The sequence below is a fragment of the Mesoplodon densirostris genome, chromosome 9 (genome assembly GCF_025265405.1).
Source record: "Mesoplodon densirostris isolate mMesDen1 chromosome 9, mMesDen1 primary haplotype, whole genome shotgun sequence".
Lineage (NCBI taxonomy): Eukaryota > Metazoa > Chordata > Mammalia > Artiodactyla > Ziphiidae > Mesoplodon > Mesoplodon densirostris.
The window spans coordinates 59443393-59467784 of NC_082669.1; the positions used below are offsets into that span (position 1 = coordinate 59443393).

At 38.6% G+C, this 24392-nt stretch overlaps 1 protein-coding gene across 5 annotated transcripts; it reads right to left on the minus strand.

Moving 5' to 3' along the window:
* Positions 1–2888: 2888 nt before the first annotated feature.
* Positions 2889–23794, minus strand: STEAP2 (STEAP2 metalloreductase). Of its 5 annotated transcripts, none has more exons than XM_060108860.1 (7): positions 23309–23794; positions 19772–19890; positions 13118–13242; positions 12353–12877; positions 9385–9912; positions 5788–5952; positions 2889–3817 (listed from the first exon to the last, which is right to left on the minus strand). In XM_060108860.1, the coding sequence occupies exons 4-7, from the start codon at positions 12842–12844 to the stop codon at positions 3530–3532; spliced, it is 1473 nt and encodes a 490-aa protein (XP_059964843.1). In that variant the 5' UTR covers positions 12845–12877; positions 13118–13242; positions 19772–19890; positions 23309–23794; the 3' UTR covers positions 2889–3529. The 5 variants fall into 5 exon arrangements, with proteins under 5 accessions (XP_059964843.1, XP_059964844.1, XP_059964842.1 ...); XM_060108861.1 differs by lacking the exon at positions 23309–23794 and adding an exon at positions 23031–23176; XM_060108859.1 differs by lacking the exon at positions 19772–19890.
* Between the last annotated feature and the right edge of the window lie 598 nt (positions 23795–24392).

A 24392-nucleotide genomic window follows, 5' to 3' on the forward strand; every position in this document is an offset into this window, starting at 1 on the left:
CTAATTTCCATATACGTTTTGAAAAATATATGCTAGCATGAATATATTCTTATTTAAACATGATTTTAAATATTCTTAATAGAGGAGACATGGAATCTGCACACAAAAGCTAGGTAGCATGATTCAGTCAATGATTAATTTCCTCTTAGGAAAAAAATTACTTAATTAGTTTGCATAGGATTAAAACTAGGTATATTTTCTACATTCTTATAATTTTCTCAGGGGCGCTTCTCAGTTAAGGAAACAAAAAAATCCCACTACTTTAAAGTTCCCACTACTTTCTCACATCTAGCAAGAGCAGAATTCAGTCCTACTTCTGAGGCCAGAGTAATGATTTTTAAAGAATGATTATGAGAAATAACGATTAAGAAAAATAATCAGGTAGGAAATAGTAAAATAAAGTAATTAAAAGTCATTTAAGTAAAGCAGTTAAAAGTCAATATTTTTTTGCATTTTTAGAAAAGCTTTTAAACACTTAGAATTATAATGAATATATTATATTTATTCTAAAACTTCAAAATTATTTCCTCTTTGTAGTACTGAAAAGGAGATATCACCATTTCAAACAACTGTTACATTTTATATACATTTTCATAGACTTTGTTTTTTCATATTTTCAAAGGCCCCACTTATCTGTAATAGTGATAATTTTATTTATCTTATTGGCTAATTAATATATACATGCAACAATATACTTCAGTAGTCATCTAACTTTTAAAAATATTTCATTGTATTTTCACGTTAACTGATGCAAGTATGGGCTTAAGGGTGTAGAACTATAGGAACGAGAAAATATTAAAAATATGCTTTTAATTTCACTAGTCCACTATATAGTTTATAGGTGTTTACCTTTAAGTTATCACCCAACTGAATCCCTACTGAGAACTAACAAGTAAATGATTACCAAGAGGGAAAGAATATAATTAAAATAAAGAAAAAAGAAAAGCTCAAGTAAAAAGTACAAGCTACTAAAATTCAGCAAGAAGAGGACATCAGAGAATCATGAGTAGTTTACCAAACTGACATGATGTGGTACTAGGGAAGGAGCCATTGGTGGGAAAGGTAGCCTCCACTAAGTAAAAGTCCATTTATCTTTGGCAGCTGGATTCAGTAGAACCTTACTGGGTAAGTTTAAAAATGTTATAATTTCAGGAAGAGGAATACACATAATTGTATCTGTCTGCAACTTTCTATTTTAATAAGGAAAGAGCAAACGGAAAAAAAACATAGGGCTTTCTAACCAAAGTATGAACAAAATGCAATTTTAATGTGGAATGTCAGCACTGAAAACTTTCATGAATAATCTGTATGATTCTATGTCTCCAGAGTACATTTATAATTAACTGCTCATCTAAATATCCTTCATGCTTGCAAACTGCTCCCTAATTAGTGGTTGAGCAGGCAGGAGGACTCAAGAAGAGAAAAAGAGATGACCAACTCTACAGGGACTTTTTAAGATTCCGTAAGACCTCAGCCATTCATTAAAACTGCTGTGGTCCTATCTGCTGGAGTCCCTCACTGCACAGGGAGGCCTATGGACTGCCATGGATCTCCCGGGTCCTGTCCCAGGCAAGATCCTCTCCTAGGGTAAGTGTGGATTATCCCACAGGCAATGATAAATTTATGATTTTAATATTTTCATATATCTTTTTTTTTTTTTTTTTTTTTTGCAGTACGCAGGTCTCTCACTGCTGTGGCCTTTCTCGTTGTGGAGCACAGGATCCAGATGCGCAGGCCCAGCGGCCATGGCTCACGGGCCTAGCCGCTCCGCGGCATGTGGGATCTTCCTGGACCGGGGCACAAACCCGTGTCTCCTGCATCGGCAGGCAGACTCTCAACCACTGCGCCATCAGGGAAGCCCTTTCATATATCTTTTGACACCACAACACACTGTAAAGAATGTCAGTGCCTTTATATCAAAGAGGAAGCATCTAGATTGGTATGCATGGGGATGGGGCAGGGGCCATATAGCCTAGCGGCTAAAACTGTAGCCTCTGAAATATGACTGCCTGGACTTGAATGCTGGCTCTGCCACTCACTAACTGCATGACCTTGGACAAATTACTTAACTTTTCTATGCTCCAGTATCCTTATATGTAAAATGAGGAAAATAACTACCTCTGTCATGGGGTTGTTGTAAGTACTGAATGGGAAAATACAAGTAAAGTGCTTAGAACAGTGCCTGGCAGGTTATAATCCATCCATGAATGTCAGTAAAATCCTGTACCATTTGGAGTATGACTGGCTAAGGTGCAACAGCATAGATCAGCTGAAAACTCCTCGTGTGTAAACGTAACACTCTCCCTCTAACTAGAAACAATTATAAGATTCCCAAGATTGGTACTAGGTGAGAAATATCAGTTTTGGAGGCCAGATGTTACTGTCTTCTCCCTGATCAGTATATTAATATGCAAATAAAACTGCTCTGTAACAAGATAAAGAATAAAATCTTTCATGAGGTACACATTATCAGTATATAGTTCATGTCTCCAGTGCATTTTAAACATAATTTCAAGTTCAGTTTGTCTCTTTAACTTGTGTTTGTTTATAAATCACATTGGTTCATACAACTGATTACATTCTTCAAACCCGATCTTATGAAAGAAATATAGGGATTTTAACCATGCACCCTTTCCTAGATGCTAATGTAATGTGTCCTTTCTTAAAAATAATGCATGGTTATGCATTTCTATTTCTTAAGCTAGATAATAATTAAAACCTTACTGAAGCTTCAGAAAAGAAATATATCTATTGAATTATATTAAAACTTAAAGTTCTGGGCTTCCCTGGTGGCGCAGTGGTTGAGAGTCCGCCTGCCGACGTAGCGGACACGGGTTCGTGCCCTGGTCCGGGAAGATCCCACATGCCGCGGAGCGGCTGGGCCCGTGAGCCATGGCCGCTGAGCCTGCGCGTCCGGAGCCTGTGCTCCACAACAGGAGAGGCCACAACAGTGAGAGGCCCGCGTACCGCAAAAAAAAACAAAAACAAAAACAAAAAAACTTAAAGTTTTGCTGGTGTGCAAAGTTTTTTAACATTATGTTGTATCTATATTATTAACTACAAATATTTCTGCCTGATTATGGAATAAAGTTTGTTAAAATAACAATAGCCGTTCGTGCCCCGGTCTGGGAGGATCCCATATGCCGCGGAGCGGCTGGGCCCGTGAGCCATGGCCGCTGGGCCTGCGCATCCGGAGCCTGTGCTCCGCAACGGGAGAGGCCACAACAGTGAGAGGCCCACATACCGCAAAAAAGAAAAAAAAAAAAAAATAACAATAGCCTTACGATTGTACAAAACAAAACATACCTACATTTCAACAATAAGTTGACTATAAAAACTCATATTGGCAAAATGTGACTTAGTGAAAATAAATTTGAAGAAAATTCTACCACTAATTCAGTTGAGATCTCACTGAAGAGGTATCAGCCCATAGCAGTTTGACAGTGCACTTGCAACTGAAGATAAAGGAAGTCATAAAAATAATGGCATGAGAAGAACTTTATATGGCATCAGGGAGCACCATTTATCATCACATTACTGTAACCCTCTCTGGTGAGAGATGAGGAACTGCTCCTCCAATACCTTCTTCTAGAAATTGGCTCTTTTCCCAGCCTTTTTTAATTCTCTTTAGCTTTCGGCTTACACATGGAAGGAGTAAAATGATCTTACCCAGAATTACAATTAAGGGCAAAACAAGAGCAAGAACAAAGTTTGGTGGTGTATAAAATCTGTAGTACTCTTCTTCAAAAGCTCGTTTCCATCCATAAATTAAAACATGGAAAGTACTTATGAGCAGAGCAACATAGCCAAGTGTAGACTTGAGATAGGGGAGGAAGAAAAAGAAACAAAATAAGAAGCAAATTATTCAAACTCATAAATTAACCCATCCAGATATACCAAGTTTATATTTTGATAATACTATTTTATCTTAAATTACTGTTACTCTTTGTTCTCTACTGCATTAAACAATTTTAGTATTTTCATATATTTCTTATATATTTATATGCACTTTTTTACACAAATAAGGCTGTATTGCATATAGCCTAATATTCTGATTATTTATCACATCCAGAACCTTTGCCTCATGTCACTAAATATGAAAACATGACTTTAATGCTATATGATATTCTATTGAATGGATGTGCTATAATTTACCTAAGCATTCCTTTTTGTTGATCATTTACTCTGTTTCCTACTTTCCTCAACTATAATGTCACTTTAAGCCCTTTTCTTTATTTTGGTTTATTTCCTTAGAATTGATTTCTAATAGTGGGATTACTGGTCAAAACATCTGGGTTTCCCTTAAGGATACTGATAAAAACTGGAAAACTCCTTTATAAAAGTTATCCAGATTTCTACCAGTTGTGTATATTATTTTTAAAAAATGTGTGTATGTGTGTATATAATACATGTATACATACATATATACACACGTATATAATAAAATTAAATGCTGAAGAGCATTCTCATAAGTATATACACACATACATACTAGTTGAAGATAAATATGAAAAATCTTACAGTATTAATATGTAACATAAAAAGCATTTCAAATGGCTTTATCAACCATATTAAATAAGATTATTAAGAGCACTTTGTTAAACAGTTCACAGGTTAAAATCAAAAAGTTCAGCATTTTGGGTTCCCTACATTATATTTAATTGCTTATTTAAGAAATGGTCTATGTTACACAAAATGTAGTACTACATCGGCATAATAATGTAACTTCTAACTTCACTGGGGAAGGATCAACTCTCGCAAAAAATTGTTCTGCTTGCAATTACTCATCTAAATTTATAATGATACTTTGCACCCATCTAGCACCTTTTATCAGTGGGCCTTCTATTTCTTTTCAGGTGTGATTAAACTAGCAGTTGGGAAAGTATTCACATTTTATTTCCCTCAAAAAGGAAAAATGAATTTAGACAAGGGATATGCCCTTAATATGAATGAGATTTTTAGATCACTTAAAAATAAAACTCAAGCGAATAGGCAAAAAACAAAACTAAAAACAAACAAAATTTAGTGTACCACCAAATGACACTCATCTGCATATTGTGCTATAAACCATTTGGATACAACCAATACTGATTTTATGGTAATTTAGGTAGGGTCTCAGTTTGAGTTATATATTTTTAAAGTATGCAAATGTATTAAATAGCTATTACTGGAGTAAGTGAATGTTTAACTTGTCAAAGAACACAACGTTATCTTGAAACCCCTTTGTAGACACTCGTATACATATGTATACAACTGATGTACCAAATACATATACTAACAAGAATGATAAGGCTGGTTGCTTGCCATAATCCATTAACTACCGCTTGTGTTTGTGTGTGTATACACATTTCCTTTAAAATATTCATACTGAGCTTCTCTCCACTTGAATTACAATGAATGAGACTTTTCTAGACAGATCAAGATGACTCAAAATATAAAGTAAGTCTTCATTCATTTTCCCAATAATAAATTGACTTTGGTATTAAACTTGATCTAAGCTCGTTCATCCCCCACTATTTTTTTTTTTTTCTTTTTCAAATAACCTTTACCTGTAACACAGTAGGCAGTACTATCAAAGCTTTCCAGTAAAGTCCTGTACTGGTCTTTCACCTACTAAACCAGAACGGTGCTAAGCTGGCCTCTAGCGACATACATTCCATGAGCTAGATGCATGAACAGCAGTCCCAGGGGCACTCTTTTATTAGCAGCATATTTAAAATCCAACTGTACTTAACTGGAATTAAAAATCTATGCCACCCAGTCCCTCACCAAACAAACCCCACATACCTGAATGAAACTGAATTCCCTCCAGTTTAAAGCATTGCTCACTGAAGGGATGGAGGTGACCGCCAGGAGGGAAAGTAAGCCAAGGCTCATTATACCAAAGGAAATATACATTTCATTTCTCCAAACTTCTTCCTCATTCCAAGAGTTTTCAATATTTGCATGAACCTAACAAGAAAGCAAACATGAATTTCCTTTGTTTGGTAGAATATTAACTGATTCAGCCCAGAGTTCACTCTTGGCCTAACAATATGTCATATATGGACATAGAACATTTGAGTTGCACTAATTCAATTTAACAAACTGTTATGGAGAACCTATTACTGGATGGTATTGTTCCAGGTGTGAGGGAAAGAGAGGGAGAGTTAAACAAAAAGAGAACTAAGTATTGATTTGCATTCCCTGATGACTAACAATATTGAGCATTTTTTCATGTTCTTATTGGTCATTTGTATATTTTCTGTGGAGAAATGTCTGTTTAGATCCTTTGCTCATTTTTAAGTTAGGTTATGTATGTTTTTATTATGGAGTTGTAAGAATGAGTTGTATGTTCTAGATTAAAATCCCTTATCAAATATGTGATTTGTAAATAATATTTCCCATTCTGTGGGCTGCCTTTCCAATTTTTGGTGATATCCTATGAAGCATAAAAGTTTTAAATTAAAAAAAAAAAAGAGAACTAAGATTCTCTCCTTCCTCACCCACATGTGAGAAGGGTGGGTAAATCTGTCATCACATTTGCAATACATCATGGTGACAGGGACTCTGGAGTCCCAAGACTGTGAAATACTGAGTGGTTGGTTCCAGAGGGACACAAAAGAAGTACTGACAGTTAGACTTAGTTTTCTGGTGCTTTTACAAGTCAGTTTAAACTTGGTTGAATATTTTGGGTAGATTCTGGCCTTAGTTCAATTTAGAATCCAGGCAGGGAATTTCTAAACTATGTCTGTGCCTTCCTTTCTCACATGAAGATTATTTAGATGTTGATTTACCCCTTCTTACCTTCTTTTCCCCAGGAAGCTGAGATTTCCCTGAGGATAAAGCCCTAAGGATTGCAAATACTTATCCACTTGAATGGCCTCATTAATATACTTTCCAACTGTCCAGTTGCCTCATTCAGTACTTTCCCTTACATTGATAATGCACATATAATCAAGCCAGAGTTTAACTCTGAATATGTCATATTCTGCATAGGGACTACTTTTAGAATTGTCTATTTACATGCAAACAATATAATTAGAGTATAAATCAAGGCTTGGATTCCTTGGGTTAAAGCTTTGGTTTAAGTAATCTATTCATGGAAAACATTCTAACTGAACACCACCTTAACTTTTCGTCCAATTCCAGGTAACCAAACATACTTGAAATGAAAAAAAAAAAAGAGAGAGAGAAAAGCTATTTCTTAGCCATTAGTTCCCTGAAGCAATCATACCAACATCCTGAAAAGAGCCACAGAGCTTCTCCATGGATAAAGGCTCTTATTATCTCATTTGGTGTCTATACAACAATACAGAATAACAGCATACCCCAGTATACCCGGAGATTACAACCTGTATCTATCTACAAACCCTCCCAATTCATGCCTTTGTTCCATGAGTATGTTTTTTGAGTGTCTACAACGTGTCAGGCACAGTTCCAGGCATTAGGCATATATCAGTGAACGAAACAAAGATCCCTCCTCTTGTGAACTTACATTATGATGAGAGAAGGCAGAGAACAGTAAATAAACAAAGAACACAAAGTGTCTTAGAAGGTGGTAAATACTATTGAACAAAGAAAGAAGAGCAGGTAAAGTAAGAGGGGCTGAGAGTACCAGGGTTGAGTCAGAAGCAGGTGGCAGAATGTAAATTGGTGTCCAAATGAAGGCCTCGCTGAGGAGGTAAGAACTTGATGGAAGAAATCTTCACATATTGAGGTACAGAGAAGTCATTCTGGCTTATACATGATTTGGCTTGAACTTTATGCTAATTAGAACAGCCTGTTTTACGGCCTGTCAAACATACATTGTATATCAGCTTTACCATTAAAGAGAAGAATGTTGCCCGTCATCAAGTTATACAAAGGGTTCAGTCACAACCCACTGTCAGTTGACAGCAGGCCCTGAGGGGAATTCAGGGGGAAAAAAAACAGGATGAGGCTTTCTGTGCTTTGAAATATTGGCTCCTAGGTAGTTAAGATGCATATCTTAGGAAGAATTTCAAGGACCCCAGATTCTTGCATCTTCCCATATATAGAAGAGCACTAAAATCATTAACTTGAGATATCTGTTCTTTGTGATTAGCAGTAATTCTTTATCAAAGATGTATGTTTGGGGCTTCCCTGGTGGCGCAGTGGTTGAGAGTCCGCCTGCCGATGCAGGGGACACGGGTTCGTGCCCCGATCCCGGAAGATCCCACATGCCGCGGAGCGGCTGGGCCCGCGAGCCATGGCCGCGGAGCCTGTGCGTCCGGAGCCTGTGCTCCGCAACGGGAGAGGCCACAGCAGTGAGAGGCCCGCGTACAGCAAAAAAAAAAAAAAAAAAAAAAAAAAAAAAAAATGTATGTTTGACTACACTTATTTCCTAGCCAAAAAATTCATATACACACTGGCTCCTTCCCCGCCTCTTCAGAATAGTCCCCTCAGAGCTACTGAGAGGTTGTCTTCAGCTTGGTGCAAATAAAACTCTCTTCTATTCTTATTATTGATTGTTTATTGATTATTTGTGTCAACAAATTGAAGACTTGAAGGAGGTGAGGAAGCTGGTGGAGTAGATATCAAAGCCTTAGTATTCATTTAAGTGGTTATTTGTAGAGAGAATGGCTTAAAGAACATCAATCTAGTAATTTTTTTCAAATTATTTTAGGTTTTATTGTTGAAACAAGTGTAAGTACTGGATGCTACATACTTGGACCATGATGCCTTGATTTCTTATAAAATGCAAAAGCTCTTACACATTTGTTTAGTACACACACGGTCCTCGGCTTTCATTGAGAAATGCTACATCAAAGAGCTTCAGTGAAAGCCCTTACATTTGCTGAATGGAAATTACTGAGGAAAATCATAGTCTACTCCATCATCAAGCCCCTTCTGTGAAGCTCTCCCAGAGATTTTCTTGAAGAGCTAAGTGCTAGAAAAGGTTCACCTGAGGAAGCAGTATCTTCCCTGCTTTATGATAACAAAAACCTTGTGTGTGTCTCCTGATCTTGACTTCCTATTCTGTTTTATATTTTCACTAGTTCTAATTTTATTGTGTATGTTTACTGAGAGCTGCCTTATTATTTCATGGAACATGGACAATTATAAAATAATTAACTGATGCTGAAAGTAATCACTGCAATTGTAACATTAAAAAAAGAAAACAAAACCCAACTCTCCACTTCTCTGTTTTTATTCTGCAAAGAAAGGGATGGTAGCAGCTCTTATTCTAAATGATTCTGAATTAGCCACATAATTCTTGTGCAGAAACATTGTTTTAAGAGCAATTCTTTCTCTTCCCTAAATATACCAAAATTTCTATTACAAGGTATGTAAAGTTTTACACTGTTTTAAATCTCACGTTTTACAAATTCTAATAATCACATATTTTACTAGCATCAGATAAATATCAAGCACGTCCCATACCTGCTGATAAGCCATGTTGAGAAACAAGTATCTTTCTGACCTTCTCATTGGTAAGCAGAGGCTGTAGGCAACATGGACGGAAGCGAAGAAAAAGCTTAGTAATCCTAGCTGTTTTCTACACTGCAACCAGGTCTCCAACCAAGGTGGAAATCTCCTATACTTGGTGCCATAATAAAGCTGATAAGCAGCTGCCAGGAGACCTGCCAGGTACACCAGGGACAGCAAAGTAATGGCAACTATGGGCAAGGTTTTATTCACAATTTCAATAGGAATCTTGTAAAAGTCACTCTGCTGGTTTCTAATATATGGATAAATCACATCTCTGACAAAAGAATAAAGGAAGAAAAATGTGGCCAGGCTTATGGCTACCACCACTGGCCCTCTCCAGAGAGTAAATAGTCGCAGGGGTAAATTTTCAATCTCCCTGGCTGATGATAATGATCCCAAGTCAACGGGGATGAAATTCAACTGACGGGCAAGTTCAATAACCTGTTGTCGAGCTTGAATATTGTTGCTGCATATATAAACCTATGGAAAAAAACAGAAGACTCATCATTACTATTATTGCTTATAAAAATGTTAACAATCACACGCTCCATTTAATCCACAGAGCATCACTTATGATGACCCTGCGTGATGCAAAAAAATTAAGGAGATAAAGCATTTATTAATTTATTAATCTATTTATTTATAGGTTAAAATAGTATCATAAAAACAACAAAGTCCTTGCTACCATCAATGACATGAAAAGAAAATGCAGAAAAATCTAGCTTGAACCTAGGAATAGAAGTCCTCAGGGGAAGAGAGGCAGGAGGAGAGAAAGGTTTCTGGATCACCAGGTTCTGAGCAGACAAGGTAAGGTCTTCCCTCCAACAGTCTAGGTGGAGTTTGAGCTGCAGGCCATGCCCCTCCCCTGTCCGGCTCTCTCACTCCTGCAGGGAACCGGGTGGGGCTGGCTCTCCAGGCTTTGGTGGACAGTACTTAGTTCTAGGACTGAAGCATTGCCCTTTATGACTATTCAGCAAGGGAAAAGATAAGCATGGATTCTGAATGGTTGAATTTGTAATTAAAACCTCTAAATGATATCATGATGCTATACTATTTATAAAATTTAACTTTTGGCTTAGAAACCAATTCACCAAAACCATGGATAATCTCAGGTATATTATTTCATTGGTCAGAATTATGAAATTCTTTCATCTTTAAATGAGGATAATATATTTGGTGGGGAAAAAATAGCATTAATAGGCTTAGTTAACTTAAACAGTAAAGTAACTGCCATTTTCTAAGAGCTGTTAGCTCTACAGGAACTCTAAGATGGGACTGTGATCAGTGCGGGTGAGGGTGGGCTTTCAAACTACCAAAACCTCTTAGATGTTGTAATGTAGTTGAGAATTCACAAATATTTGTTGAACACCAAGTTCACAAGTTCCTGGCTGGAGTGAGCCAGGATTAGAGTTAGAAGAATTTTGCTATAAAATCTCTGAGCTATGTTCAGGGAAAACAAATTCCTAAATGTATCCCTGAGGATGTTTATATAAAGGCTCTGAAACAGACCACACTGAAATGCTTGCCTACTAAACCTAGTTACATAATGGTGAGAATGTAGAGCTCTTAGGATTATTAATTTTATCTAACGTTTACCATATAAATGACAAAGCCTATACTATTATACAAATGTTCATGAACTTCTAAAATGGAGCAGGGAAGGTGGAGAAATATATACCAAAGAAGTAAGGAAAAGCATTCTCAAATTTATTACAGGTGTGACAATGGTGGATTAAACTATTTTTACTTCACTGGGAAAAAAACTACAAATTATAAAATTTTATAATGAACCTAAAAGAATAAATCAAACATTCATAAAGCCACAAGGACTACAAAGTACAAATGAAACTCTTTCTGTAGCTCACATTGAATTTAATCTCTTGTTCTACAATTTCTTTTGTTGAATAATTAAAATTATCACAAATGTGGGCAAAGGATTAAATTCAGGTTTATCTCTAATTTGTTAGATTTGTATCCATTGCCAAACCTTGTTTGATATGCAAAAGAAAAAAAGGGTTCAGAAATACTCTCCAGGAAAGTAAGAAAGTATACATTCTTCCAAATTAAACATTTGAAAATGAATGGTTATCATGACTCTGATATGCAGCATACAGCGATGTAATACTTGAATTTATTTTCTAAGACATCTAATCAACTGTCTTTATGGACAAAAATAGAAGTATTTTATCATCATGCTTCATTATAATGCATAACCACACTTTTGAAAGATTTTTAAGGTGCACTATTTTATGTGTTTACTTATAAAAGCTCCCATTCCACAAAAGCATTGATGGAGCTCCCCATCTGCTTTATTCTCGAACTGAACTAAACAGAACTCATAGATTAAAGGAGAACCTGAGAAATCCAATCTGCTTCTACCTTCCCCACACAAATTAAAATCTACCCTTAAAATAAAACAAACTGTACTATTTAAAATACTATGAATAATCTACGTAAAATAAAAGGTACTTCTAAAGCATTCTTCTTGAGGATCATACTACATAGCATTTCGTGCAAAGATGGGATACTGTTTACCAAATAGCTTCAAGGAAGGAAGAAGGGAGGATGGAAGGATGGGTGGGAGGGAGAGAGGGAAAGAAAAAAGACATGATTGAGATTGTTTTAATATTTGAGGAAGCAAGGAGATGGCCCATTATTCAACTGCCAACCTTGCCTTTTTCTTGAATTAGCTGATTATGATAGGAAAGTTCCAGTTATTTTCTCAGCTTTTCACATCACTTTGGAAATAGAAATGTGCCCTTACAAGGTCAGGACACAAATCTTCAGGAGCTCATACATAGTTTTCAAAATGATAATCATTGGAGAGTGTCAAAATTCAGTTTTTAAATATATGATATTTGTTTTAACTATTTAAGTACAAAATACCATCTAACTAAGAATAAAATTTAAAAATACATACTTGTCGGCTCGCATCCTTTGGTCCTAACTGAAGTGCCCAAGCTGAGATAACATTAAATCCTTTCACAATCAAGGAGTCCGGGAATAATGAAGCCAAATATTCTGCATTGGATTCTGGGTATTGGTTTATCCTCATGTTATTGCTCACATCAATCAGGATTTTACCCACAAGCAGATGTCTCAGGTCCCACAGGGAGGTGTAATGTTCTCTATGTATAGCAACAAATATTATATTTGTTTTTATTAGAGCATCTTCATGGTGAGTAACATCTACTACATGAGGAAAAAATTCAGAAGCAAACTTAGGATTTCTACTTCCTATGACCACATGATAGCCACATCTAATAAGTCGAATGGTCAGGGATTTAGCAAAATCCCCACTTCCAATTACACCTACAGTGACCTTCCTTGCATCTTTGATACCATTTATGCCATTAGGCAAAAACGTTTCGCTAAGGCGCTTGGGGCTTCCCATCATAGAGATCGATTCCATGATACGGACTCTTCTAAGATCACCAGGGATATCCTAGGGGAGAGAAAATAAAATGCTCATCAATTACCTATTACCAAACATGAATACACTTCTAGATGTTATAACAACATCCCTTGTTTCTAGAGGTAAAATAGTTTGGCAAGCTATATAACCTCGAACATTGCAAGACACAATTTGTAAGCTAAAAATGGATCTCAAAATAGAAAAATGACCTGTCACAAAGTTGATGTGCTAAAGTGGAGCTTTTCAAATTTTAATGCGTACTTAAATTACCTGAGAATCTTGTTATAATGCAGCTTCTGATTCAGTAGGTCTGGAGTGAGGCCCAAGATTCTGCATTTCTAGTAAGGTGATGCCAATGTTGCTGGTCTACGGGCCCCTCTTTGAACAGCAAGCCTCTAGAGCGCAAAAGGAAAGAGACTGAAGTTTTCAGCAAGGGAGAACTTTTTAAAAAACACAGTTCTAACAAGTGTGATTATCCAGTTTCTCAGCAGACCAGAGGCAGCAAATCAGAAATGCCACTAAAGATAGAGAAGGACTATGACAGTTCATCATAGCTCACGAGACAACAGAAAACAGAAAAACAATAATAAAAACCAAGAACTTATTTATAACCCCAAACTGTCTACAGTCATTTGTGATGGGGTCTACCTCAGTAGCTAGTGAGGGACTTTATTACTAAATGAGAGTAAGCTAAACCAGCTACTAAAGAATGAAATCTTGCACTTAAATAATATTTTCAGAAAAGTAGGCATCAAAATATAACAAAGAATTAATTAAATACAATAGACTTCTATCATTCACCCTATGTCCTATTAACTTATCATAGAGAAAGATAGCTTCCCTGTGTAAAGGGGGTTAATAATGTGTTGATGGTCTTAAAGTACACAGTACTTATGAAATCTTTTTCTTCCCGTTTTTTTTTTTCTCCATTGGTTACATACAGCATGATGCAGTTATTTTTTCTGGAAAAATCTGTCAAATTCTTTTCTGAGTGACTAACACCTTACAGGGTCATATTTGTTGTAACTTGCTCAAGCATACCAAGCAGATCACCATGAATCAGCATCACTGTTGGGTCTGGATAAAAAATACTCTTCCATTTTATCTGCAATGCACAATTTCTTTTATGCTAACAGCAGATGTGGATCACTTTAGAGAACTTAATGGATTTTACAGGAACAGGTGGAATGTTTTAAAAAACATTTTTATTGGTTTTTACTAAATGAAATTTGAAATTACTGGAGCAAGGAAAATCCAACTTTTTACCCTAGAACTGGAGGATGTTCAATGACTCCAAATACATCAGTAAATTAATCTTTAAAAAGGTAATAATAATATTACCTAATACTCATATAGCATACACTATGTGCCAGCTCTGTGCTTTACAAATTAACTGAGTGAATCCCCACAACTACCCTATGAGATAGGTACTAATACTGTCATGCCCATTTTGCAGATGAGAAAACTGATACATGCAGAAGATAATTTGTACAAGGTCACAAGAGAGAAACTAGAGGAACCAGGATTAGAACTCAGGCAGTCTAGCTAAGGTATGTGTCATCTGGGTGCATGTAAGGAATTTAAGAAAGATATGGGGGCGGGGGCAAGGCGGAAGAGTGATGGTTGTGTTCATATTAGTGTATTCTCCTTCTTTGGTGATGTCATTGCTCCTTAGCATTACCTAGTCATCTTAATGTCTAACTTGGATCTTGGGAAAGGAGAAAACTCACTTTTTTAAAAACTATTACATGTTTCATTTCATACTTTACAAGATATAAGGGTTGATAATTATTTCTTTTCCCTTGGAGTGACCCCATACACCCTGAAAGGCAGGCGGGGGTCAGAGGCACCAGGGTAGTACAAAACTGTCAACATCTTCTTGGAGATATTGTTGGCTACTTGGAGAATCAGGAGCAGTTAAAGGAATCAGAAGTAATTAAATCAATGCTCATTTCATTAAACAATTCAAGGTGAACTGACCAACCTACCCCTAGTCATATACATTATTTAAGGGTAAAAAGAGTTAACTAGACTCACACACCAGAAACCAAGTTTCCTATATCCCAGTCCCAAGTTCTTCTGATTAGAGACTGTAGCATCTCCCCAAACGTAAGAATTTCAAAATCTTTAAATATAAGAATCATGATGATCAAGACCTTTTCAAATGAAAAACAAAAACAAAACAGTATCACTTATCTGCTTATTTTACAAAGCAAGTTCACACCCCTTCTGCACATCAGAATGTGGATAGGTTAAAATACATTAGGGCCTAATAATGACATCTCTGGGTACCTCATTATACCCTGTATTTTATACATATTAATAAGTGACTCTGTCCTAACATGTCTGGGCCTTATTCACATTGTATTTCTAATGGCAAGTTCTAACTGAACCCTTTAATAGTATGACTGTGCCTACAAATAGAAGTTGGCCTAAAAAATGAGACTCTTTTCATCAAAGTGTTAAGGAATGTAAAAGCATTCATGAGAGGAAAAAAAACAACCTTTAATGGATCTGAGAGATGGATTATTTGTGTATTGCTGAAAGCATATAATAATACCATATGCTTGTGTGCTATTTCATAGTTCACAACATTTTCACATATATTACCTTATTTAATTCTCAGATGGCTGTGAAGTACATATTATGCCCATCTTAAAGATGAGGAAACAGAGGCTTAGAGAACCTTAGCAATTTATCAAAGACAGTACAGTTGGTAGTTAACACAACAAGCCTTCAAATACGAGTCTTTTGACCTCTGCTCATTCTAATATTGCAGTGCAAACATTGTATGGGGAACCTTAAAACTGTCTAGATCACCAAATGTCACCCATTAACTTTATTCTCCAAAAGAAATACTAACTCTAAATAGTTCAAGCTTAGGATAGTTTTAGGTAAATCCAAAGCTATAAGGTTAGGAATTCTAGCTACCAATCAATCAATCAAATCAATCAATCAACAATAAATCCAATTTTTAGATCAAAACCAACCAAAGACCTAAATTTATTAATACTACAAAACAAAACATGATTGGTTGATGGGTATCTCTTGGAGAACCCCCAGATAGCAACTCATTTTCTTTTGGGGGCTCTGCAAACACTGTGAAGGTGTGTACTGCTTCAAGAGGGAAGGGAAAAAGAGCCGAGAAGTATGTCCATATCCTGTGGAACCCATCCGTACACAGACTTAAAAGAAATGCATCTCCACAAACTATGGGGGCTGAGACACTGGAGCAAAACGTCATCAATCACTTTACAATTTGCTAAGCCATCATTTTGGATCACTTGATTAACAGCTGAGCTGAAGTTTACAATCATGATATCCATAAAAAATGGGGTTATAAGAAGTGAATTATGTCAATAGCTGAAAAAGGTTTACCTATTTACAAAATAAGAGTAATAAGCACCTTACATTGTACATTTCCACTGACAAGGAGTGATGCAACTATAATCTAAAGGCAGATCTACTCTGCTGTGATCCAGCGTGAATTTATCCAGGCCACTGTGTGCTTTGCACATAAGAGATAAAGAAGAGAAGCATGGTGCGTACACTTAAGGAGTTTACATTCCAGTTAGGAAGAGACAGTATGTACTTGGAATAAAAAGCAGAAAAAAACCCCTCATACCAGCATATAATTAAGAACTAGACTGTATGATAGTTATTCTAGAAAATCAGGGAGAGAAAAATATCACATGGTGTTCCCTTACCTCAAGTCATTCTATATATTTATGAATTGTACTTAGGAAATAACCTCTAAATTACACAGAATGTCTTCAAGCCAGGTTCATGACAGTACACTACAGGTTCATTCTAGCTTAAAACCATAAGGATCCAACATTAAATTTGGCTTTCTGTGACCTTACTTTAAAAGTGCTAGGGCACTGGTTTCCAAATATGAAGCTATCACTGGTCGACAGCAATTAAAAAGTATATGGATACAATAGGGAGTTTTTCATAAAATTATTCAATTTAACAAATTGTCCTTTGAGAGTATCTCTTAACTACTGGCCAAAATGTCCTTTTTTCATAAAAGGATAGTGATAACAGCTGTTTGAGTTGGCAGTCCTATATAGATCCTCTCCCTCTCCTTTTTATTTTACTGGTCTGACATTAGGAAACTCTCTACATAAAATGCTCCTTAAGCCTGTTGGAGAGAAAACATTTCTGGGGAGGGGAGAAAAGCACCTTGGAACAAACTCCCTGCTGCTAGAGATGTCTCCTTCATCCTCAGATGAAATATCAAATATCCCAATCTAATTTTCTGTGACTAAATTCTGATTCTTACCATCATGATCTTTGGGTTGCAAAAAGATATTCCCTACATTCTCAGCATTTAAATAAACATATAAAACCCAACTGTTTATAACAATAAAGTATTTCTTTGAGGGAAGAGGTGGGGTTTTTTTTTTAGGTTTTTATTTTTTGGAAGAAATTCTTAAGTCCTTTAGACAATGACAGAAGCAAAGCTGCAATTCTGCTTGAAAAATTAGAATGTGATTTCTTAACACATGGTCCCTGAAACAGCAGCATCAGAATCACCTGGGAACTTGTTAGAAATGTAAATTCTTAGGCCCCACCCGAGACCTCCTAAATCAGAAACCCTGGGAGTGGAGCCCAGCAATCTGTATTATAAAAAGCCCCCAGGTGATTCTGATGCACATTAAAGTTTGAGAATAACTGTCCTAATATAATGCAGTCCAATCACTATTCGCTATTTGAATATTAAAATCCACTTAAGTCAGACTATTAAATTCTTTCCCTCAGCTGAAACTTTTGGGTAATCTGTATGCATCCTCATTTAAAAATCATTTTCCAAAAACTACAAAATAGTAATTTTATTAAAACTATGCAGACCTATTCTTTGAAATTCTGTTTATAAACTATGGTAATTACAAATGATTCATTAATATTTCATACCTGGATCTGAGTGTCTTTTTGTGTTAATGTTTTATAGAACCAAAAGATTTTCAGAAAAGAAATATAATAGCATTAAAGCAAAAGTCTAACTCCAAGCCTTCCAGACTTTTCAAATAACCAGAATTTTAATGAGATATTCAAAATTACAAGTAACTTCCAAGATATTTCCTAGGCTTAGTAAGTATTCAATATATACGTTTATATGGGTATGATTTCATGATGTTTCTAGGTCCTAAATCATCAAAACAAAACTTTATATGTTTATTACGTTGCAATTGCTAGGGTAAGAAAGCAGTCTAATTCATGGTAGGAAGATTTTCAACAAAAAAGCGTTCTGGTTAAATTTAGGTTAGTCTAGAAATTCAATTTTTAAAATGTATTACTCAAGGACTTCAGTTAATAAAAAATTTTAGGATCTTCTTCAATAAATTAAAGCAACACCATCCCAAGACCTCCCCACCAACCCACTTTTCTTCTGTGTTTAGGCCAGAGAAGAAGCTATACACGTCCTTCCATCCACCTCATAGTATATATAGCCTGCTAAGTCAAGCACAGCCATGTCTCCTGTGCATGCCTGGGCTTTCATAGCACTGCAATTTAACATGACCAGGGGATATGTCTAAAATGAAGCTGGGAGTAGCAGGTCTTATAATGGCTGAAATAATTTCCCCATCTTATAACCTTGTTGCAGATGGTACTCTGAGATAAGGACACCTATATTTATTGGCTAGCAAATACAAGTTTTTCTACATTGCAGTAACTTATTCATAAACAAATAATCTTCTATGATGGGCCTGCTATTCTAGCCTCTACACAAACCCCTTTCCCTAATTTCAATACCATACCATAAACAGTTTACAAATGGCACCAATGCCCACTGGGTGCTATGAACTTTAGGGGTCTCTGATGATTGACATCAATTTAGAAATAAGTCCACAACCAAAGGTCATAATGATACTCACCCATCCATCCCCAACCATTCCCACATCCAATGTCTTACTGAGCCCTATCCACCAGGCATGCAGCTAGATGTTAACACTCCAATGATACAAAACAGGCAGTGGCTTCCTGGCCATCCAAGCAACATGATTAAATTATGAATATTGAAGCATATATAACAACTAAAAAATAAGTTTTATTGAGGTGAAATATACATATCATGAAATTTACCCATTTTAAATGTATAAATTAATGATTTTCAGTATTTACAGTTATGTAACCATCTCCACAATCCAATTTTAGAATATTCCCACTAGCAGTAACTGTTATTACTCAAATTTTAATAAAACCTGCCAAGAGTATACGCCTCTTTAAAAAAAATCCTGCTTCCCACAATGTCCTGAAAGCCCCACTGGCTTTTATACACACAGCAGATTGTGACTTCAGTTTTGCTGACTGTGCTGGATGCTATGGGAGTACCAGAAGGTCCCACTCAGTGCTTGGGTTAAGTGGAGAGGCAGAGTCTCAGTCTCAGAGCTGCCTCTTCCCACAGCAGAGAATGACCTTCTAAAGCAGCAGTTCTCAGCTCCAGCTGCACCCTGGAGTGACCTGAGGAGCTTTACCACATAGTGATACCTAGTCACCACCACCCCTCCACCCAGATTTTTATTTAATTGGTCTGGAGTTCAGCCTGGGTATCAGGACTTTTTAAGAGATCCTCAGGTGTTTTAATATGTAGCCAAGATCAAAAACAACTCTACTAAAAGAGTTAGGATTCAACCTCATACTTATTTTGGTATTTGGAGATAACAGATGTGGCTTTTTGATCCTCAGTTACACTCCTTTTTACACTGTTGTTTGTAATAATGAAAAATAACCCTAGCAAGAGACTAACAGCTGCCCTTGAATGCTGGAAGCTGTAGAATATGCATGCAGCCCTTTCCACTTTCTCACGTAGGCTCCGAGCTATCTCAGAAGGTCCACTCACTATTTTGCAATTTCCTCTCTTCATTTTTTGGAAAGGGCAGTGCCATTCCTTAAAGTGTGTCATCCTACCACACAGCATACTTTGTTCCTGTTAGTTCATAACATTCAAAATTCAGAATGTTCCAGTGAGGGTGTCTCTTCTTTCCACTTGACGAGGGGCTCCTCTCCTCAGTTCTCCAGGCATCAGAGGTTCTGCTGACCTGAGCAGACGAGAATTTCCAGGTGGACAGACTGTCAAGCTTTAATGTGGGTATGATCATCTAGGGATCTTGCTACAATGCACTTTCTAATTCTCCAGGTCTGGGGGGCTTGAGAGTGTGCAGTTCTCCCAAGCCCCCAGGTGATACCCATGGTCCTAGTTCATGGGCCACATTTGGACTAGCAAGGCGCTAGAGTTCCTCTACCTTTTGTTTTGATCTTATTCACAGGTAATACAGACTAGATAATTGAAAAGACTATGACATTTATAGAAAGTTTTGTTTATGTGGTGTCGAGGAGAAAGAATAGGCCCAGGCTTCTGAAATCACCTTGTTTTCTGAATCTTAGTTTCCTTTGTTAAATGGAAAACAAGAAAGTTGTACTTGAGTCTGCATTCCTTCCCAACACTAAAATTCTTTTGTTTCCAAGAATTATAGCTATATAATAATGGTAATTGCTAGCTTTTATTTAACACTGTGACACTTCTACTTTATGAGCTCCATCTAACAGTGTGATTTAAGTAGCATATGGGTTCCTTGAAATTTCAAGGTCACAGTTTTCTTGAGTGGACATTTGACTTGATGTATGCATTTAAATCTTAAAGTATATTATCAAGTTAAGAGAATTCCATTACACTCAGATACATGAAATCCTAAGATTTTCAATTTAGAGGAGTTTCCTTGACATTCCTCTGGCTGAATGGCAGCTGTTGTGCTATATTAATTTTATAAAACAGAACAGAATTTGTTTCACATATAAACATCTAGAGCATTAATTGTTGGATAACAGTAACTCTGAAAGGGCTGTCCTCAGAGATCTGATGACATTCACAACCTGCTGATTTGGATGTGTTATCAAGAAAATGTAGGGCTTCCCTGGTGGCGCAGTGGTTGAGAGTCCGCCTGCTAATACAGAGGACACGGGTTCGTGCCCCGGTCCGGGAAGATCCCACATGCTGCAGAGCGGCTGGGCCCGTGAGCCATGGCCGCTGAGCCTGCACGTCCAGAGCCTGTGCTCCGCAACGGGAGAGGCCACAACAGTGAGAGGCCTGCGTACCACAAAAAAAAAAAAAAAAAAATCCAACACCAACTTCTGTTTTCCAAAATATTTCTTAAATCCCTCTCCAATGACACCAGCTTAATCCAGGTCTCTCTCATCTCTCACCTGAACTCTGCAAACATTTTCTAATGGTCTCTCTACTTACTCCTTTGCCTCTTTCCAAACCATTCTCTAGGAAGCAGCTAAGATCATCCTAAATTGTAAATCAGATGATGTCTTTCACCTCCTTAAAAATCAGTGGCTCCCTGTTGCATTTTGAACTGCAGTCACCTTCTTGACCTAAATGAACCTGACCTGAAGGCTCTGAATGAACTAGCTAGTCCTAGCACAACTCTTTTTAAAAAATATTTTATTTATTATTTATTTATTTAGGCTGCGCCAGGTCTTATTTGGGGCACAGGAGATCTTCATTGCAGCATATGGGACCTTTTAAGTTGCGGCTTGCGGACTCTTTAGTTGTGGCGTGCATGCGGGATCTAGTTCCCTGACCAGGGATCTAATCTGGGCCCCGTGCATTGGGAGCACGGAGTCTTAACCACTGGACCACCAGCAAAGTCCCCCAGCACAAATCTTCAATGTCATCCTGTATGACTGTTATTCCCTATGATCCAGCCACAGCATCCTTTTCTTGAAGTAGAAAAGACCAATCACTTTCTCATCCTGTGAACACTGCACATCCTATCATGTCTCTTCAATACAATGATTCACGCCAGTTTTGTTCTGTTTCGAGCCCCTGTTAGGTTTCCTTTCTTATGTAACTGTTCTTTACTCATTACTATTTCCCCCACCAGAAAATAAGCTCCTTGAGGGCAGAACCATGTTTGTCTTGTCCATCATTGCCTCCACAGTGCCTGGCACATAGTATATACATAAGAATGCAATAAATATTCTTTGTTGTCAAATGCATCCAAAAATGTCAGGACCAGAAGAGATGTAATAGGTCTCTAGATAAGATCCCTCATTTTGTTGATGAAGGCTTGTGGGCTGAAAGCAGGTGATATGTCAATGTCATGGTTAAGTCAATGTCATGGTTACTGGCTGAGCACAGACAGAATAAATGCATCTCCTGATGCCCTGAATGCCCTTTATTGAAACTGCACTATTAAAATATAATCACGCTCATTCACTTCAAGTCTATTTTCCATGTCACTAGTACAATAAAAAGTGACCTGGATACAGTTTTTCATTTCCTTTCTGCACAGTTAGCTCAATTCATCATTATTAATACTGTCTCATTCCCTCACCCCTCCACCCCCGCCAGTGACTGACAAGCTAAGAGAAAGAAACTGCAGCCATTCCAATTGTTTCTAAATATGCTGCAAAATCTCTAGGACGGGTGTTTTTCTTCTGTAGATAGCTTTTAAGCTTTGAAACAAGAGAGAGCTGTAGAGTAAAAAAAAAAAAAAAAAAAAATACAGCCTTAAAGAAAGAAAAAAATAAATGGAGATCAACACGACGAGGAAATAATAAAGGTGAAAAAAGTGTATGGGGTGTGATGGGGTACTGGTTTGGAGAGAACTAAAAAGGTTCCCAGTATCAGGGCTGTTAATAGGACTAGAATCCAATCAAAGTCAAGAGGGTGGGGGGGGCAGGAGTTCGAATTCTACTTGCATTTTCACCCACAGCAATGAGTGATAATTAACCATGGCCTGGAATAAGTTTTTCCATCTAAAAAATGTACGGCCTGAGGAGTAAAAACTGACATCAATCCTTCTCCAAGGGGTGGGGAAGATAATAAATGGAAATCTCTCGACAAAAATTCTCTTTATCTCCCTGCTCTATTTTAAGAGCAAGATTTTTGGGGCATAATTTTCAACAAGTTTTGGCTGTGGCTGAATACGGGGCTCAGATAATTTAGGACACTCAAAGAAGAGGCCAATTACTTTCTAACACATAATGGCCTAAACACACCACGGTCACATCACTGGGTAATAAACAAAATGACTACTAGAAATACTTAGGTTTCGAAAAGCAGCGCTGCCCGATCTTCAATGAAATGCCCCGCATGAACCCAAAGTGGTAAGGAGACTATCAGGGAGGCTAAGGTAACCTGCCCGTCCTCTCCCTTTGGGGCACATCCTACCTGGGACAATGTCTCTCCTGGCCTCCTTTCTCCTGGGCCCAACCAACCTCAGGACTTTCTGGGAGCTCGGGGAAGTAGGGGGCGGGATCCGTGGAACAGACACCCTTCCCACTCCCCGCCTCTAGGTACCCCGCGATCCAGGACCCCAGCAGCTCAGGCGGACGCCGCAGACGGCGCGGAATCCAGGGGAAGAGGGATGCAGCGCTTGGCGCCGACCGCATCTGGCCCCCCAACTCCGCCCCCGCCACCGCGTCTAGAGCTCTCCCCAGCCCGCTCACCTCCGCGCCCTCCGCGCCGCGTAGGGGCGGGCCTCGCAGCTCTCCGCGAGCAGCGCCGACTCTCCAGGGGCCTCGCCGGGCTCTAAGGCCTAGGAACCGCGCCTCCGGCCCCGCGGCTGCACACTGGCTGCCGCGGCGGTCGCGCTCGGGCAGCTTCCCCGCCTCCCCAAGCTGGATCGCGCAGGACCGGGGAGGGGAGGAGGAGGAGAGAGGGCGGGAGGAAGGGCGGCGCGCGGAGGCTGGCCTCGCAGGGCGCGCCGCTAGGTGCTGCGCTCAGTGAGGGCGCAGAGCGCGGAGCGGGCCCCGGGACGCCGAGTGGAGGGCCTAGCGGGCGAGGTGGGAGTGCCGAGGAGCCGGGGAGGAGTCGGAGAGCTCGGGGCGGGGGAGGGGCAGGCGTGGGGAGAGCGCGGCAGGACGCGGAGCGCCGAGAGGGGCCAGCAGAGGGGTGGGGAGTCCGGGCGGCAAGGCTCCAGCTTCGCGCTCCCCGCCTCCCGCCACCACCAAACCTTCTGGGAGCTGCCGCGTATCCGCCCTTGGCCTACGCCTCCCTGTAGGGCCCCCCCAGGGTTCCTTTTGAAGCCTCTCTAGAACAGTTGAGCCCACTTTTCTCCAACACTGCGTGAGTGCTGTGTGGTCGCCTTTCCACTCTAGACTTTGCTTTTTATTACACTCCCACCCCCTTCCCCACTCAGTTCCTGACAAGTCTACAAGAAACTGCGCTTTTTATCCTGTACGTGTTCTTTCCCTCACCTCTACCCACCCAAATCATCTTTTGGCTGGACTGTGTCCTTGGAGTAAAATGTTCAGAAATGCCCTTTCGTGAACCACATTTAAAAACTCCCTGGGATAGGAGAAGCCGGCGGGCTTCATAGTAGTTTTTTAGCTTTGACCTTTACTCTAGCTGGTGGCGCTCGAGCTTTGGTGTTGGAGAAAAGACAGCTAGGCCTGGCGGTCAGGATACCTGGGTTCCTGAGAAAGAAGTTTAACTGCCAGGGCCTCAATGGCCTTGAGTGTTCAGAGGATTCCTGAGCTGTAAGGCCACCTTTGGTTTGGGGAGTATGTAGATTTTCTCCCTGCAGATTGC

Coding starts and splice junctions, on each gene's coding strand:
- STEAP2 (XM_060108859.1), bottom strand. CDS start 12,844: ATGGAATCGATCTCTATGATGGGAAGCCCCAAGCGCCTTAGCGAAACG. Junction 9,913..12,352: donor CAAAGGATGCGAGCCGACAA/GTATGTATTTTT, acceptor TTTTTTCCATAG/GTTTATATATGCAGCAACAA. Junction 3,818..5,787: donor GGGAATTCAGTTTCATTCAG/GTATGTGGGGTT, acceptor CCCTATCTCAAG/TCTACACTTGGCTATGTTGC.